At 41.2% G+C, this 20,001-nt stretch overlaps 1 protein-coding gene across 1 annotated transcript; it reads right to left on the bottom strand.

Moving 5' to 3' along the window:
- Positions 1–9,573: 9,573 nt before the first annotated feature.
- LOC121264584 (presenilin-like protein At1g08700) lies at positions 9,574–11,307 on the bottom strand. Its single transcript, XM_041167847.1, has one exon. It carries the CDS (start codon positions 11,156–11,158, stop codon positions 9,785–9,787), a length of 1,374 nt encoding a protein of 457 aa, XP_041023781.1. The 5' UTR covers positions 11,159–11,307; the 3' UTR covers positions 9,574–9,784.
- Between the last annotated feature and the right edge of the window lie 8,694 nt (positions 11,308–20,001).

The raw sequence follows: 20,001 nt of genomic DNA, 5'->3' as shown, positions 1-20,001 counted from the left end.
TTTCATATTATGCTTGAAAAATGTGTTTCATGATGTGTGCATATATAACAAGTTTTTCAAGTAAAAATGACATTTATAGGTACATTATGCTAAAATGGTAGAAATATCACTTGTCATGTAAATAAACACTCAATGTATCACATAACATGATATTTTATGCTCAAAGTGATAATTGAAATATGAATGAGGCATTTATCAATAATTCATAAATAATTTATCAAGGTGTAAGTTTAAAGGCCAACTTATAAACTTCCGGAGTAATTTGAAAAATAATGTCGTAGCTGCGTAAATCAAGTGCATACTAAGTTAGGATTAATACTTTTATGGGTGAGGTCCAAAATCAAATGCTTCAAAAATAGATATTTACAAAAATACCCCTAGACCCTTAAAAATTGTCGTTAAGCCCCTAAATTTTTACTAATTGCAAACGAACTCCAAATTTAATAAAAATTCATGGAATTCATATTTTTGGCATTCTAAAACCTTTTATGTCCTTGGATTTTCAAAAATAAAAGTGGAACTTTCCCAAATGGTCTCAACCCATGGCATGTACTTTAATTGATGCCTAAGTGTATTTTCAACTATTGGTCCCTATGGTTGCATGCATATGAGATTTTCTTTAATCACAAGATCACTAACATCTTTGATGACATATTAAAGACTAATTCTTGGGTAATAAAGTTCATCCCAGCACTTAATCATGGCTAAGATATCCCTAATCTTTACTTCATTCAAACCAATTCATACTTGATGATCAAAACAAGATAGATTCAAAACCTACCATGACATGCTTCTAACCACAATTTAAACTTTCCATAATCATTTTAATACAATAATGAATCATATCAAATCATGCTTAAGACATGCCGTAGCTAAATTCCCACTTAAAAATATTTAATTATCCAAACCATCTCCTAATTGACTTGGTTTTGATTTAAGCATGAAAGCCTTCCCAAAACTTACCCAGATTTTGTACCAACACATGGAAACAAAACTTCACATGCTAACTAAGATCAAAAGCAAGAAAATTTAAAAATTTTGTGGCCTTCCAAACACTCTAGACAGCCTTTTACAAGAATACTCAAGAACTCACTCAGTTTCACTCTTTTGATCTCTAATAGGGGGAAGTACTCTTTAAGGCTCAAGAGGAAGCTTGGAGCTGAGGTGTGGAGAAAATGAGAGGGTGATGGGGCCTTTTATAGGCAACCAAGGGAATGAGGCACTGGCTTTGGTCAAAGGGATTGATGGAAGATGGTGTATGAATTTGAATTTTCTAAATTTGCACTCCATCACTTGTGTCATCTTGTGCGGGTCAAAACAGTGCCCTAAACCACCATGATTTCACTTCTATAGTTGCTACATTACTCCTATGGGGGCTGGTCAAGTCGTGGTGCAAAAGAAATGGAAGAAAAATCAAACAAAACCATTCATGGGGCTGACAGGTTCAAAGTGAGTTTCTTTGGACAGTTTTGCTCATTGTCTTGACTTATCCTTTTGAATCATCATCATGGCTGATTTGTGCAGGAGCAAGGTCATGTCTTGAAGACTTTTTCTAGTGGTAGAGAGTTGGTTGTCAAGTGATCATGAAGGTGCAGCCCGAAACAAGGTGATGAGATGGAGGTGTCCTGCTGAAATTTCCAAACTGCCTTCTACAGTTTGTGTCCTTTTGAGCAAGGGGAATAATGGCCTAAAACCACCATGATTTACTCCCTACTGTGGCTACAATGGTCCTATAATGGTGGCCAGGTCGTGGGGTGATAAGTGTTATTTTCCCTTCAATACTATTGATTTTATTTTACTTCTATATGTTTTTATTTATTTTTCTTGGATTTGAATGAATGAAAAGATTTAGTGTAAAAGAAGAGCATTTTGGTATGAAAGAAGAGACTATGAATCTAGACCGATGAGAGATGACAAGATATAAAGAGAGTCGATAAGATTTGGGTGAGGAGCCATGTCCCGTGGGCAGCAAAGAGATTTCTCTCCCCCAAAGGTGAGAAGGCTTACCTCTCGGTAGACGAGGAGATTTGCAACCAAAGGGCGAAAACTTGTGTGTAAAGACCAGAGGGCACGAAGACTTGGCACCAATATATTTTACCTTCTAGGCGAGAAGACTTGGCAACAAGGTTCTGGGCGGTTAGATTGGGCAACTAGTCTAACTAACAAACTTAAAAGTCCACCTAAACGACATCGTGGACAACAACTAGAAAAGGTGAGATGAATCTTTCATCCCGGTAGGGAGTCTTTCCACTCTGTAGGTGAGGAGAAGGTTGTGTGGTCTTTTTGACCTCCACGCCAGTTATATTCAGTGTACACGACATCTACCCAGTAGGATAATTCCTCCGACCGGGATCAATCTGCTACTGACCACCAAATCTGAGTTCCACAATCAATATGTTGGCGACCAAATCCTTCTGAGCCACACAAATCAAGTCGTATATCACTGAATCTTCTATTTTAGATAATCCTATAAATTTTATGTGAATTTTGTACTAACTGTCAAGATTAAGGCTAACCTTATGCTCAACTCTAATGTAATTAATAACCCAAAATTATTAGCCTAATATAGAATGTTTAAGGGTTGATCCAGTGGTTAATTAAGCGGAGTATTACATTGATCAAGAGATCTTTTGACAATTTCTCTTCGATATGGTTGGCATACGATATACGTAGGACTGTTCATCCGGGTTCCAGCCCAAGAACTTGGGTTTACCCAGATCGAAATCCGAGTTTCAAAATCGAACCGAAACCCGGGTTCTGAGTTGAACCTGATTTTTTTTTTTAAAAATTTTAAAATCAAAACTTACATGTTATGAATATTTTTTAACGAAAAGTTTATTGCCAACCTCAGTCATAAGTTATCCCAAGCAATTGAAAATACTTGTAATGATAGTGGGGTGGAGGAAAATGTTGTAGTTGAAGGAGGAGTAGGAGAAGCAGTAGCAAGCTGCTTGGTGTTCCCTAGAGTAACTAATTTTGCATCTTGACAAATTACAAAGGCGTGCATGTTTCAAAATGGCCGATATTGAAAGAGAGTGAATTGAAGGATGTGAGAAAATTGTAAACCGAAGGAAAAAATAAATAAATAAAAAAACGTACCGGGTGGGTTCTAGGTTTACAACCCAGTACTCGACAGAGTGTACCCAAGTTGTTCTATGCGGGTACCAGGCCGAAACCATGGTTATCTGGGTTCCGGACAGGGCTAAAAAAAGCCCGCCCATCTAGATGGATTGAATCGATTAAAAATTGAACCCATCTTAGTGAATTTTTTTATTCGGCCGTAGTACCATTTCATTTTGCCAATTCAGACTAATTCGTGCATAGTCCAATTGATTCAAAACTATGATTCTTCTTTAGTTTGTGCTTCAAAATCGAGAATTTTTTTTTTTTTTTCTCATTGTTCTTTCTTTGTATGAAAGAATAAGAGACTTCGAGATATATTCATGTTATGGAGTTCTTTACTTCATCTGATCGAGGAGAAACAAATGAAGAGCAAAATGAGTATTTTGCATTAAAATTGTGACTATGTACAAAATATTATCATGACCAGGACTTTATAATTGAGGACATCTATCTTATTCGTAAACAAAGATAATTAATACGACAAAAAAAAAAAAAAAAACATTCGAGACATTTGGAATTAGATTCATAAATTGTGTTTTCATTGAAGTTATTTAGATTCATATTATATTATTTTTTTAATATAGTCAATGAATTCATATTTTAAACTAATGTGTACATGATTTTTTATGCTTAATGTATATCTTTTATATATGTTCTTAATGATACACCTATAACTATTGTACAACTCATTTTAAATCAATCAATGTAATTGTAACCCTTCATTAAAAGATAATTTCAATTTTAAGAAAAATCCTACTTTTCATCCCTACACCACACACCAACATATAATTTATCATTTTTACCCACACACATATTGATGTGTAAATATGTATATTTAAATAGAATGAAAAAAAATAAAACATCACATATTGGTGTGTGATGTAAGGATGATAAGTATTTCTATTTACTTAACTATCCTTCATTTTAAATAGAATAGTAAACTAGCTATAGACTAATTATAAGTTTATCATTTTCCATTTTAAATAGAATAGTAAACTAGCTATAGACTAATTATAAGTTTATCATTTTCCAATATCGAATACCCAATTTAAACTCGCTGTGAATCGCCCAATTCTGATTTTGTAAGACTTGCTTATATCATGCATAGATGAGGAACAACAGCGTTTGAGAATATTTCAAACATTCTTATTAGCAATATGCATGTAGCCACGAACCCAAAATTTTTTGTGCAACACTCCCCATGAGAAAATCAACATACACATATATGGTCAGCCACCGGTTATAAAAAGTTTGGTTAGAGACCTAATGGAAAATATAAATTCCTAACTCGAATAGAAATTAACCATAATTCACACCAGCTGGATTAGTTGCAAAAGAGATCATAGATTCATATCTATTCACCATAACACCAAGTCTCGTTTGTTTTCGTAGATAAGATAAATTGAAAAAGTTAAAAGTTGAATAAAATATTATTAGAATATATTTTTTAATATTATTTTTGTTTTGAAATTTAAAAAAATTAAATTGTTTATTTTATTTTGTTTGAAAATTTAAGAAAATTGTAATGATTAGATAAAATGAGATGAATTCATAGAAGTTGTGAAAACAAACGAGACGCAAATGTCCCACACCCAAAAAATTGATCATTACTAATTTTCTTTAGTAACATTTACTAAATCCCAGCACCAGCTCAAAATGGTCATACTATTAGTATGTCTAAAGGAGATGCAAAACCCAATAGAAGATCATGGATTTCTTATAATGATTAATGCTCTTACAATATTTACATGCGACTAAGCATAAGACTCGTGATTATGAGCACTTAACAGATAATTAAACTCATAAAGCACGTTTTGACACAACATGAATCCTTACATAGAATAAACTTGGACTATAAATAGAACCGACCCTTAGCGTTTCCATATCACCTCTCTCTTTCTCAACTTGTCGAAAAGTAAAGAATATTGAGTGATCTTTGGTGCTTTCAAAAGGAAAGATTCTACACCCTAAGAAAGGAAATCTCGCGAAAGCATAATCATCCCTTGAATTATACCAATCATGAAATCTCGATGAAGACCTAGGATATGACCAACAACACACTTGAATTTTAGACTCCAAAACATACCAATCATGCTTAGATGCAGAGTTTTGCCAAGTATTCTCATCCCATTTGACGGATGGGTGTTGCTATGCGTACAATCCCCTCTTAGCTAGATGACTTACAACTCATCAAGCACAAGATTCTCGTTATCTCATATAATGCAAGGTTCAACAGATATCAAGATGACATTTTCATCTCAATAAAATTATTCATGAACATATTGCATAGAAATAACAAGGAGTTTATTCACATGTGAAAGCATTCACTTACACTCGAGCTATTTTTCTGAGCGTGTGTCTACATCAATTATTAATGAATATATAGTTATTAAGCATATCTACAAGTTTGTAACTTTAATAGTCTCTCTAAACATTACTCTAGGTATCTATGGGTCTTTTTCTTCTCAAAACAGGGTTTTTGTTCATTCTTGAGTTAGCCCGTTCAAACAAGCTTCAAACATAGCTTTGTTTGGACACTGCCTAATTTTCCATTGTGAGCGTCTGAATGGACATTATGTGTTCGGATGGATTACTAGAGACAGGCTAAAACAACTTGTAGCGTTTAAATCTTGTGTCAAATTTCTCTTATATGTCTAAACAATTATAGTACAAGTCCATACTAGACACCATTTTGGTTCTAACTTAAGTCTCACTTTTGGCATTTTTTTTCCTCAATCAACCCAACTCCACTTTTCTTCACTTTTGTCATAATCTAGTATATACTACTACCCTGAACTGGCAAATCTCACCGCCATAATCCATGGAGCCACACATACAAGCTTATTGTCTAATCAGCAAAGGAGACCCTAGCCGAAGGGCCCGTGCTAAGCAGCTAAGAAAAAGGGGAAAAAAAAAAAATTCCTTTCTTGAAAATTTATCAAAGCTAGACAAAAGATTGATTACCACCCTCAAGTACACTTCCATACAAAAGAAACCTTAGTCAAAATCAAATTCTTATCCTTTAAAAAATAAAATTTCAACCGTCCAAAGTAACACAAATTAAAAGGACTCAAAAAGACCCCTCCCCCTAAAAAAAAAAAACTTCACTGTCTCACTAATTCTATCCATCAATCTATATATATCACAAATTCTTGTTAGGCAAATTATAGCCAGGGGAGAGGCCACCCAGAAACTCGGCCAGCAGTAATCTCTTCTTCCGTTCATTTTTTGGGCATTGTCTGAATACCAGGCCCACAATATACAAATCCGGCCTACATGTTATGCCATTGAAGTCATGCACCAAGTAATGACCCTCACAACCATCCAGAATTCCCGGAAGAGGTTTACATCAAGTATATATTTTCCCTCTGGTCGGGGTTAAGAAGTTGGTCATGAAAACAGATAATCATCAGCATCAATGATTAGTGTAGAGCATAAGACAGACGTCAGGCTGGTACACTTCTACCAACAACACCACCAAACACCAATATCAGAGGAAAGTCTAAAGGGAGGGCATTGTGAAGACGGGAAACAAGGGGTTGGGGTGGGGTTTTTGGGCAGAGTTTTAATTCTACGGGAAACAAGGGGTTGGGGTCGGACTTGGTGTATCTTGGGTTGTTTTTCACGGGCTTTTTGGGTTATTAGGGGTTTTCTATGATGGGCAAGGTGTTCTCTTGTATACCAGTATACTTGGTTACTCCTTTTGATATATATATATAATATTTTTACTTATAAAAAAAATGATATCAGAAGATAGTTATGTACTTGCTGTTGTAGATCTATTTAGTTTATTCAATTCAAAACAAAGAGGAATTACAATTACTAAACTCATGGATCCCTACATACATATGCTACCTTGTAGCAAATTCAGTGTGCTTAGAATTGTTAAAGGGTATAATTGTATGAAGTACAACCCACAAGAGTATAATTGTCAAATGCAACATAAAGTATAATATATACTACATACTAGGTGGGTAGGATTTCACTTTTGATCCACCAACCATTTTCAAATTTTTTATAGGACCCTAAACTCTATATGGTATTAGAGCTGGGTCCTTAAAACATTTCTCCCATCCCTTAAATCTTTTTCTTTCGCTTTGTAAAACCTGAGCCCCAAAATAGCTAGGGTTGAGATGAAATTTTTTAATTTTAGGCCCACAGGCCCTTGACTTCTTGCACAATTGGTTTGAGTCCAATATGCGGGTTGATCCTTGATCCAATCTTCATTATAGGCTGCTGGCCCAGGGGGCAAACCTAGAAGTTCTTGAGGATTTTAAGCCAAGAAAGCAATTGTGAGGATCTTCCCTTAGGAGGCTGTACATGCAAAGAAAGTAGCTTTTAGGGAGCCTTATAGTCCTTCAAATCTTCTTCCGTGTTCATCCATACAAAGTGCCTAAACTTGGCTGATTTTAGGCCAGAATTTGGAATGGTCCACATTCAAGCCTGTGCAGTTTCCTATTTAGCCTAGGATCTTCCCTTATTTAAAAAGCAGCAATAAGAAGCTCTAGGAAAGATTAAAATCTGCCAAAGTTGTTAGAAGTCTAAGACTGCCATTCATGGCAGTTTCCCTTTTATAAACACTAGTTTGCAGCCAAATTTCAAAGCCCTAATCTCCTCTAAGCCAGCTGTCCCTCTCAGCCACTTTGCTCTTAGACTTTCATCCATAATTTAAGCAAAAATAATAGAGCAACCGCCTCCAGATCTAATATAGTCATAGGTGAGCAAAACTCTTGACTTTTCAACACGTTTCTTCAAGACATTCAAAGATTACCCTTATGATGCACCTCTTTCACAGCCCAACATCAACATCCTTCGATTCCTAGTGGCTGCAACTTTCTGTATGGCCCCTAAACCAAAATCAGAGTAAGTGTTACAGCTTACTGAGTATTTGAATCATTTTTGTTTTTATATCTTCAAATGTTCTAGTTAATGATGATGATGAGTCCACAGGCCAAAACCAATCAAAGAGGCCAAATTTAGCCAAGCTTTAATGAGTGTTGAACGCGTTGTGTTCTGCCTTGATTTATGATGTCATGACTTCACTGAAGATTTTGGTTTAGTTTTTTTATACATAATTTTATACTTACTATGAATTTCAGTTATGTGTGAGGTTTTATAATTTATGGACACATACCCGGTGCTGTTTAATGTATGATCTGGCATTTTAGCCGTGGACTCCAATAGACATGAAATCTTCCCTATCTTAATAACAACTGAATTAAAAGTGAGGCATCTTAATACGAATAAATATGAAAAGAAAGGCTAACCCTAAAAAGGTTAAGACTAAGTAGAACTAGGCTCCACATCAAACACAGTCAATTTCAAATTATTTTGGCTTCTAAATGTTCTCTTCTGGGAGATTATTGCTCATTGCATCACTACAAAAAGGATACTTGCTAAGGAAAAATGCAATAACTCAGTACTTTTTTTTTTTTTTTTGTTGGGGAACCTCTCCAAGGCAGGGCCCTTCGGACCCACCTCTACAGAGTAAACCCCGGTCTCATGCACCGCACTCTCGGAAGTTTCCATAGATGGAACTGGTTAAATCGCTGGCTTTTCACCAGGGGGTGTGACCCCTAGAGATTGTTTGCACCCAAGGAGATTTGAACCTTGGACCTGGAGGGAGCATACCCCCAAGCCCAAGGCCTTTACCACTTGAGCCAACCCCTATGGGTTACTCAGTAATTTTAAGAAGTGGGTTTGGTGGTTTGCCAGAGAGAGAGAGAGAGTCTATGGAGGGCATTCGAAGAAGTATAAAAGCTTGGAAGGTGGTTAGTGTTCCAAGTATGTACATGGGCCCTTGGGTTTGACTCCTTTTTGATAAGTTGTTATTAAGATAGAAAATATTTCGTGTCTATTGTGGAGTTTTGTGGAAAATTTCATGGAAGATGACCCCTTCTTGCTTATTATGGAGAATTTGGAGAGAGGGAAATGTGTGCAGCGCTGAAGAACATGAAAATTCGATGGTGGGGCTCAAGTCATTTTTCCTTAATGCACTCTTTCAATGGGCAGTGTCCCAAAACTCTGAAACTTTTTCTGATTATACTTCTCTAGACCTCCTAACTCTTGTTCCTTTTTTGGTCTTAATAAAATCATTACTTTACTTATCAACAAAAATAGAAAATTAAAAAACCAGCCGCAAAGTTAAAATAAACGAACAACAAAAGACAAAAATGTCAAAATTTGCTTTAATCTTGTCAGTGAATATTTTTATACTAAAACAACGTAGCATGTCATTACCTACCAATCCTTATATGCTAATCTCTAAGAAGTATGCATTTAATATAGGATTCAAGGACTCAGGTAAAATCAAGTATACATATCGATTCTATGCATAAATATGTTGTCATAGCTTAGGTTCCCAGACCTATCAGTCGGAATAAAAGCTAAATGATATTTATCATTGACTACAGTATGACTAACTGCTCTAATATTTATGAAGACCAACTCTTAAACCCAGTCAATTTACATTTCAATTCATCACTATCAGGTCTTAAAAGTTGCTGCATTATTAAGTCCAGAGATTGGATCATGATAAAGTTACTAATCACAAATGGGAAAAAATTCAGGTAGTTGTACCTTTCACCTTGTATACAAATCTCATGCCTATGAAAACATCAGTATTCCTCTAACATCCAATTGATCTCTCAAAAATGGAGAATCAAAACATCATCAAATTTGTTGCCGTCCCAACCACAAAAGGTTCCATTAATAACCGAGTCAAGAAGTAAAAAACAACACCCAATGTAATCGAAATTGGCAAGGCAGGAAGAGCACGATGGCACAGCGACAACAAAATAAGAGTGCAGCCAAGTCCCGAAATAATTGCAAGGTAACAAGCATATACTGTCATAAGATCATACATTGCAGCTCTGCCCACAAGAACACTATAGAAAACAAAGTCTCCAAGGCCAAGTTTAATACCTCTACTCGTCACCTCTGCATTATCCCTCCTAGTCCACTCTCTGTTGTTCCCCACCCCCATCATGTCAACCAGTGGAGACATCTCCTCATCAACAATCTCGGACTCTGGATCCCGAGCTCGATCAGAAGCAGCAATCACAGTTGAATACTCTGAAGATCCACTGCTCGACGAATGCCTCTCCCGCGAATGACCTACCAACGGGGAACTCTCCCCTTGATCTCTGCCGCTGTCACCATCCTCATTTGGAAAACTCCCAACCTCAACAGAGGTATACTCAGAATTACTGCGATTGTCAACCACATTTATATTTCCGTTGTCACGCTCAACCGCCTGTAGCTCAACCGACCCAGAATCCGAAACCCCACCAACCAAAAGCCCTAAACTAGAACCCCTATTTCCTGTATTCCGTGATACGGTCGGCCGAGCCTCATAGATCAGAGCCGGTAATTCCTCATCCCTACTCGATGCCAATTCCACCAGCAGTTTCAGCGGCCCTCCAGGGGCCAAGACAGCCGCCAAATCATATAGAGCCAAAGCCACCAGCAAAACCCAAGTCGTCCATTCGGGCAATTTCGTGAACCATGTTGCCACAATTATTCCCAACGAGACCATATACGCTTGCCTCAAGAATATGGGTACCCCACCGGAGAACACGGACAGTACACCCACGACCGTAAAATTGAAAAGCAGCAAGAAGCAAGTGATAGAGTCGACGGGTATGGAGAAATGCTGAATTATGGAGAGGAAGATGGAGCCACCCATGGTAGCCAGCACGAAAAAGGCGGAGAAACGCATGTAGTTCTTTAAGAAATTGGTAAAGTTATAGTAGTAGAGGACGACGAGGAGGAAGGTGACGATGGCGATGAGGATGACGAAGACCAAGGCGTTTAAGAGAGCGCCTTCCAGCTTCTGTCCGGCAGAGTCAGAAGGGCTCTCGAGGTAGACGAGGTTGGCGGCGGTGCGGATGGAAGTAGAGGAAGAGGGAGAGGAGAAGGGATTGGAAGGAGAGAGAGAGTAGACGAGGAGGACCACCAGGAACATGCAGATTGAGACGGGGGACATGACACCGATGATCTCGACGCCGATTGATTCTAGGATGCTCGACTCCATCACGTTTGGTTGGGGATTTCGTCGACCGCTTGTGGGTGAGAGCTCCGCTACTGCAGGCGCAGAATTGAGCTGCTGGAGAACGAGACAGTCGTGTATAAATTATGTTAGGGCTTTACTTCATTTTTTGCGGTGCGTGCTCTGATTCCAACTTCATTTTTCTTTTTCTTTTATTTTTTGAGATTGCCTTCAAAGCGGATTTGGGCTATCGAGGGGATTTAAAACATTTTCCGGTAACAACAGGCCCGATTCTTTAACATTAGACTGAAATTATGTTTGGATGTTTAGTTAAATTGAATTGAGATCAGTTGAGTTATTTATAAATAGTAATAAGTTGAAATAGTAGAATGAATTTTTTGGAGCCCATCTAATATAAGTTTGGATGTTAAGATGTGTTGATGTCATATTTTGCGGCCTGGGCAACTCCACACCGTCAGTTTCGGTGAGGGAGAATATCAAGAGAGAATATCTTAAGGAGAATGATAATAAGAGTATATGTCAGTGTCAACCCCCTCACTGGTCGTGGGAGGAGGTTATTTATACCTGGCTGGCTGACCTTCATGGTAGTGGGCGTGTTGCTTCGTATGGGATCGGGTGTCCTTGCCGTTCACCTGACGGTCCACAGATCACTCAGGCTTGATGGGGACTGTTCTTGACACCAAGATTCATGTTGTGGGGTATCAAGCCCCGAGCCCCGAGCCCCGAGACGCATTAAATGTTGCGTGGCTTCCCTTCATGGCTTTCTTCGTCTCATTAATGCGTCATGGGCTCAGCCAGAAATCCCCACTTCTCTGACACGTTTGGGAGCTGAGGTTCAGGGTCTGGAGATGTCCCTATTTGTCAGCTAGTGGGGGATGTCAGATTGTCCCTCCTGTTACCCTTCTGTCAGTGTACCTTGCCTAATCATTCTTTCTCTTGGGCTTCCTAGGCTGGGTTGTATCCTTGGGCCCGAGCCTACCCTCCGAGCCCAGCCCAGGGGAATTATTGCCCTCACAGTATCCCACGAATTCCTAGCGCATGTGTGTAGTAGGAATTTTAAATGATCCATCCCGCCCTCAACATTAATGCGAGTAAATTCTTATGTCATGTCGTCTTCCTAGCTTCCCGACCGTTGGATGCCGAAGCGTATTCTTCTTTCCCGAGCATTTAATGCTTGTCACACTCCTAATCATTACTCCCATTTATTTATTACCTTGCATTGTTTGGGTTCCCCGAGGCTATCAGCCCACTTAATTAAATGCTCGAGGCTTTGAGGACATGTATTCACGTCATTATTGAACTGGTTGGTGTAGCTTCCTGGGGACGTTTTGGGATACTTGGAATGACCCCACGATGCCTCAGTTTCCATGCGTCCACTTAGCGGCTGGCCATCCTATCAGTCTGTTTGCTTTCCCAAGACTGTCACGTCTCTGTCTTCCGAGCCGTTGTCGCTTCACTGTTTGCCAAACACTAACCTTAGGTTGTCCTCCTATTTAAACCCTTTTTCCCCTCTTTATTCTTCCCCTTTTTGCGTCCATACTCCTAAAATTCTCTCACTCTTTCTTTTCCAAGCCTTCCTTGTGCTTCTGAGACCCTCTGTCCTTCCTCTTTCCTCCGCGAACCTTCTTATGGTTGCTTCTAGTGATCACGAAGGTCAACTCTTGTCTTTCATCAGGAGGAACTTGGAATCGTCCATTACTGGTGATGACCTATGAGCATGGCAGCGGTCTTACAATATCCCCCTGAAGGTGGTCATGGAAATTCCCAGTTGTCGTATTCCTGCCGTGGATGCGAATGGGATGGCCACACGTGTGGCTCTGTTACCGTTGATGTTTTCCAACGGGCTACGATTGCCATTCTATTGTCCGATCTAGGACATCCTCGATTATCTAAAGTTGGTTCCCATGCAACTCCACCCCAACACTTGGCGAATCATGGTGGCGAGTTGCATAGTCTTCTGCCAAGTGCTGGACAATAGCTCCGAGGACTATCCCGATCTGACTGCTTGGGAATTCTTGTCGATCTATCAGATCCTATGACTCGATAGAAGCTTCTATAGTTTCCAAGCTTGATCTAGCGAGAAGCGTTTTGTCACATTGGAGAAGCGCTTCTCCTCTATTAAGGAATGGCAAAGGTGTTTCTTTTTTGCTTCTGGTTCGAGATGGGAGTATCTTGAGGGTGAGGAAATTTATCATGAATTTCCTATTCGGGCCATTTAGGCCAATGTGCTGAAGAGCCAGTCCCTTTCGATCAAGTTGTCTGTAACACCCTGCTCATTCCTTCTGACGTAAGCAAGTTTTGAGGACGGAAATTATGTAACAGTCTGCTCCTTCTCTCTAGTGATTGTGAGCCTCGTTATGCATGTCAAACCTTGATGGTGTGTTTCTAAAGATATTATGTGACTTCTAAAGTACGCTAAGTGTTTTAAATTCACTGAAAATATTTATATGGGGTATTTTCAGTGTTATTGAACTAAGCTTGATTTTAAATAAGACAATTATAATATTTTTGAAGAGATCCAAAATTATTATAATTTTCAGAAATCATTTTAATATCATTTATTAAAATGATTTCAGTTATTTAAAATATTATGGGATTTGAGTTATGTTGAAAATTCTAATTAATTAAATGGTTTTATCCGTTTAAAGATATTAAATAAGACTTCATCATTTATTAATGATGAAGGAATATTATTTTATAAACTAAAGTTTAGTTTAAATGATATTCTACCTTAATTCCTCTCAATGCTCTTAATTAAGTTAATGTTTATGCATTTTCAAATTAATGTTTTAATCATCCACCATTAGATCGTTTGGAGGATCCCAAGATGAAGGGTCTGCATTAAATACTTAAGCCATTTCTCTTTCTCTCTCACTTTTCCCTTCCCTCTCTCTCTCCTCCCTCTCCCTTACGTCGCGCGCTGCAAGCCTCCTCCCTTTCACCCGATTCTTCCATAGACCAGCTCGGCGCTGCTGTGCGTTGCCCAGTCTCACCGCCACCACCGGCAGCTTCCCCTCACACCGGTGACCAAGCCAGCCACCACCGACCTTCCCCACTCACAGCTCTCCCTCTCTTTTCACGGTAAGCCAACTGAAATGGGTAAAACCCATTTCTCTCCCCATGCGCCGCCATACGCGGCCACCCACGGCCACAGAGCACCACCATGAGCTCTCCCTGACCTTTCCCTTCCTCCTCCCCTCAACCCAGTCGCCGTAGCTCCTCCCTAGGCCGTGCACGAAACCCATGGGTTTCTCCCCGTCCACCATCATACGTCGCCACCCACGACGTCCAACCTCGCCTCAAGCTTCCTCTGGCCACCATTGGCCTACCCCAACCATCCATAGTCCCGATCTACCCCTCACGCATGCCCCCCTCTCTCATGGACTCTCCCTCATGCACGGCTTAGAGCTACCGCCGTAGAGCCACCGTGGCGCCACCCCAACGCCACCATCACCTCACCGAGGTCTTTCCAAGCCCTCAGAGTCGGTTTAGAGGGAGTACACGTGGAGCGTACTCCATGAGGCGCAACAATACACCCTGTGGCGTGTCGCAAAGATAAGGATGATTATGTGGTTGATGGGTGTAAAGCATGGTGAGTGGTGTCGGGAACTATGGAACAGTGTCCCGAAGTAGCTGTGATGTGGCCTGTAGTCTGAGGTGACAAGTGTCACCCTGATTGACTTATGGCTGGGAGTATGTGTGAAGTGGCAGAACGAGTGTAAGAGTGGGCATCAGAAGCATGACTGGAGAATGTCACGAAATGACATGGTTACTGGCAGTTGTGCTTGTGATGGGTGAGGAGTTAGTATAGGAATGGCGTAGCAAGAACATGACGAGATGTCACAATGTGACAAGAGTACGTGAGGGACCGTACTCACAATGAGTTAGGTGTTGGCGTAGAAATGATGTAACGGGATGTCAGATGATGTGACACGGTCACGGTGTAGCTTGGGAGTAGTCTCGAGCTATATGACGTGACGTAAGACGTAGTTGTGAATGGAGTTTTATCGTGTTAAGTGTTGGGATGAACTGTCAAAAGGGACAGGTAGCATGAAGAGTCATGCTAGCCGAGTTAAGAGAAGGTTGGTATCAGAGTATGGCGCTTGTCCCTATGAGCATGTGATCAACGTGTTATATGTTGGTCTTAGGTGATGAAGGGTAAGGTACATGTGTAATCTGATGAGACACATGTGCCAGACAGATTCACCATATGTAATGAGTAATCTGTCCTATGCACAAGTACACGGTGCTTAAGCCTCAGAGTCGGCTTAGAGCCGTGTGGCGTAAATGGATGAAAATGAGGATTTAGTGTGAGCTCAGATGCATGAAGGTAGTGACGGGTGTATTGTCTAGGATTGAGATGCGTGACTCGGTCGGTCAGAATCATGCGTCGAAATGTGGTCAATAGGAAGAGTAAGATGAAGGTCCTAGTGTCTTAATCCTAAGGTGAATCATGGATTCATTTTAGTGGATGGGCACTTGAGATAAGACCTTGAATTTAGAAGAAGTAGTGACCGTAAGTTGACCCCGAATGTTTTAACATAGTAAAGGGCACGCAAGAGCACGTGATAGAAGGAGAGTGTTCCAATTGAAGTGTAGCTCTATTTCTAGTTTAAGTTGCTTATGTACTAGATAGAGAATGACATTAAGGTTATATATATGCTTGTAGGTTGTCATCTGACACGCACATAAATGGACTGCATAATATGAAAGTAGCATGGAGTCCAGGTAAGTATTACGTTCATACTCTTCTAGAGTTTTCTAAAATACAAGAAATGAAAATGAAATGCTTTTCCCTTACGATGCCTTACTAAACAACACGAAAGATGTTTTACGAAAACGTGCTATGTATAAGTGTTCAAAGGTATACGTATGTACGGCCCTCTTTAGCAGCCCCTTTTTATGCACCCAAAATTATTAATTGTATGCCTATGAATGGATGACTATACGTAATATCTATTGTATGTATTTTTCACGAAAAGAAATGTTGAGGCTTGTGCCTCGAGCTTTGACTGAAGCGAAGAAAGTGTTTTAAAAGGTCTCTATGAACTGATATTTTAAGGATGCCATGAACCGATGCTTTAAATGATGCCATGAAAGATGGTGTTTAAGCTCATGCTTTTAAATGAGGTTTTCCATGAACGAATTGTTAAATGAAAGATAGAGCTAAAATGAATTAAAAGAAAGGACTGAAAGGATTGAACTGAAAGAAATGACTGAATGTTTAATGTATGAAAATGCGTAACGGCCACATGAATGAATGAAAAGGGTACCGAATGAATGGGCAGATTGCAATGTCGGGTAAGTAGTATTGGTAGTGCACCCAGTGCTGCCCCCTGACTGAAAAGGTATTCCCAATCCGTGGCCACGGGCAGAGTCTAGGTCTAAAGGAAGACTGCTAACCCTAACACAAGGGGCGTAACAGTGTGTACCGGCCAATGAAAGTGATAAAAAAAGAATGTATGAATGCATGAATGCATCGCATTCTTTAAAAAATGAAGGCATTGACAGGAGACACGTTTCACGAAAAGAAATCCCATTTTTAAAGAAAAATCCCATCCAGTTATGTTTTCAAACGAACGCATGTATGCATATACGTATAGTATGTATGGAATGATGAATGCATGAATGAAAACCTATGTTATTATATTTTAACTGTATGAAGTAATGCTTACGAGTCATCAACTCATTTTAATTTCTATGTATGCCCCTCCCCCCACAGGAACTGAATGAGCAGTACACGTCAGGACGGACACGGCTCAAAGGGGAAAGCACGGAAGTCTAGGCATGAGAGTTTTAATTGTATGAGAGGCATTTTTATCTTAAGATTAATGTTTTCTGTTGTAAACCTCTTTTATTCTCAAATCACTTTTTATTTTATAACGTAGAGTCTTGCACTCTGGGTATGGAAGAATTTTTTTTTTTAAAATGAACGGTAATTTCCATCGTCCTTTCTAAAATCATTTTATAAAAAGTCTCACCACAAGGATGGGCGTTATACTGTCCGAGAGGGAGAATTATGGGTGGCTATTGTTCTGTCCTGGGTGGTCACCTACCCCAAGGTCTATGAGACGGATATGTTGATTGCTGACACGAACATTAGGCGTCATCTGCTCCTTCCTAATCGATACTTTGTGCTTGGTTGGGAATTTTTGGCGGTTCCCCCTCTTCTCCTACCAAGAAGCACATGGCTTCTCCTCTCCTGAGGGATGACCGGGGCAAGCAACATTGGGCTGAGGAAAGCGATGTTGTCGTCATTCCCAGGTCAGGGTCTCGGGGCCCCCATTCCCACCCCAGCCCTTCGCACCAGGTTCCATCGTCTTCTTCGCGTGGGGCCTCTGCAAGCTCATCATGACAGCCTCTACCTGGGTCTCTTTTCAACGAGTTCGGCGCTGCCTCCCGCCCAGCTCCTTCGAGCCCTCCTCACGGTGCTTCTCGCGGCCGTTCTTGCCCACTTCCATCAGGGCCTATACGCGGTACCTTTGGCAGTACCTCTCATCCAACTCCTGCAAAGTCCTCCTGATGAGTGTACAAAAGTGCACTCTAAATACCCTATTATTGGACTAAAATGCTAAAATATGAATAGAAATCATAGGAATTAATGTGTATTCTTGAATTGAGTTTCTATTTCCTTTGAGATACTCCTAAGCAGATTTTTATATTTAATTTCAGAGTCTCATCCAACTCCTGCGAAGTCCTCCCGACAAGGCCAACCCAGCTCCTCTCGATCTATCCTGACCCCTAGTACTACTAGAGCTTCCCCCTGCTACCTGTAGTCCTGCCGCCAGCAGCCACCTTTGGAGTAGGTGAGGGTGAGGCAGACAAATTGCTTTCTTCAACCCTACTCCCCGTAGGGCCAACCCATCAGTTGAGCCTCCGCTTTCCTACGAGGCTGCTCTCCCCGCAGAGGAGGCTATTGGCGTTATGCCCCCATGAGGGAGATAGCTATGTCTTCTGTTCATCACAAGGAGCCAAAGCTGGATCCCCCCCAAGTGCAAAGTGTTGCTGAAGACAGGGCTTCGGAACCTTCCCTGAGATCAATGTTGACTCCTGCTTCTCCTCCATCGGGGTCCCCCCAGGTTGATACGAGTGCTCCTCCTACACTGACGTCCCCCCAGGTTGATGCGAGTGCTCCTCCTATGCCGGCGTTCCCCCAGGTTGATGCGGGTGCTCCTCCCCCCGCCGGCGTCCCCCAAATTGATGTGGGTGCTCCTCCCCCAGCCAGCGTCCCCCCAGATTGATGTGGGTGCTCCTCCCCCGCCGGCATCCCCCCAGATTGATGTGGGTGCTCCTTTCCCACCAGCATCCCCCCAGATTGATGCGGGAGCTTCTGCAGCAGATGAGGCACCCATAGTGGTTGAGTTATCTTCTCCCTCGACTTCCACCATTAGCGAGGATGTCTCGTCGCCTGACGATGATATCCTGTTGCTGAGATGGAGACTTCCCCTTAGAGATCAACTTCCCCACTTGGAAACCCTTCTTCCTCTTGTGAAGCTCCAGACTTTGAGGGGTATGCCCTGGGTAGCAAGGCCCAACCGAGCTAGATCTTGGCTTCTCTCGAGTTCATCCACCAGGAGCTCTCCGTCCTCTTGTTGCCGCACTGCACTGGGCCTTCTTCTCATCCTACCGGCAAGATTGCCTAAGAGACTAGCCAGGGTTTTGAGAGGGCCCAGGCAGAAGCTCAGACCATGCTTTGCTTAGGTTCCAACCATTGCCTAGTTTCTTTTTTCTTTCCGTCATTTTCCTTTGATTTGTTTCATTCTAGGCTGCCGACCGGTTGGCGGAAATGATCGTTGGCGAATGGGAGGCCATCGAAGAGCAAAACCGGGCACTTCGAGCCCTGAATACTCTGGCTCACATAAAGGTTCGCAAGGCAAACAAGCGGGTGGATGAGCTGCACTTGGAGCGCAACGGCCTAGTCGAAGAGCTAGCAGAATTGGAGAAGCTTGTTCTACTCTTGTGCTCGGAAAACAATGAGCTTCGCAAAGAGAAGAAAGAGCTTAGGAAGGATAAGGACCAGGAGATCTTGCAGCTTAAGAGGGAGCTCAAACGCCTAGGAACATAGAAGCAATGGGCTGTAGTGGAGATTTTGTGGTTAGAGGAAGACTTCGGAGGTCCAGGAGGAAGGGTGCCTCGGTTGCCGTGCAACGCTCTCGGCTTCTCCTTTATTGCTTTTCGCTGTCGCGGTCCGCCCGCCGCTTAAGGATCGCCACGCTGCGACGCCAAAGCCAAATTAGCTCCCTCCTTAGAAGATGATCTGACTCAAGTGTTAGATGTTGTCTCTGCTTGAGACGTCACTATCTTGAGCCTGCAAGCTGCTAAGGTGGCTCTGGAGTCCTAAATTCGACACGCGCCAGCACTCCGAGACGAGGCCTGGGCCTATGGTTACAAGGAAGGCCTTGAGCGCTTCAGAGATTACCTGATAGAGAACCCTTCGGCCAATCTCAATACTCTCTAGCTTTCATCTCTTGCTCCCGATCTCCTAGCTTACCAGTTTGTCAAGACTCTAAGGAGAAAGCAGATGCCGCTAGCTTTCTGGGATGCTCCTCCTTCGCCATGATTTTGTTGACTTTATTTTGTTTTGTACCTTTCATGCTCGATCGAGCTTATTGATGTAATGGAACAACATATATATATATATATGAGCATTCCATGTTTTTGGGTGCGATCTCCATTCGTTTTTGTTACCTTCTTTCCTTATGCTTCGCGTTTGTTACTCTTTCGCTTATCTTTGCCAGCTCGGGGACTTTGTCCTTTTAACCAAGGGGCTGGGCTCATAGCATGAAGGTCGGCAAGTCAAGAAACTTGTGCCCCGACTGGCTGTTGTTTAGACAGAGCTCGGGGCTCTGACCCTTAGTCAATGCATC

The sequence above is a fragment of the Juglans microcarpa x Juglans regia genome, chromosome 5D, assembly GCF_004785595.1.
Source record: "Juglans microcarpa x Juglans regia isolate MS1-56 chromosome 5D, Jm3101_v1.0, whole genome shotgun sequence".
In the NCBI taxonomy this organism is placed as follows: Eukaryota; Viridiplantae; Streptophyta; class Magnoliopsida; order Fagales; family Juglandaceae; genus Juglans; species Juglans microcarpa x Juglans regia.
Note: the sequence above shows the minus strand (reverse complement) of the source record. Positions and strands in the feature narration are given on the sequence as shown.

Excerpts from the sequence above, each read along its gene's own strand:
- LOC121264584 (XM_041167847.1), bottom strand. The coding sequence starts at position 11,158 with ATGGAGTCGAGCATCCTAGAATCAATCGGCGTCGAGATCATCGGTGTC.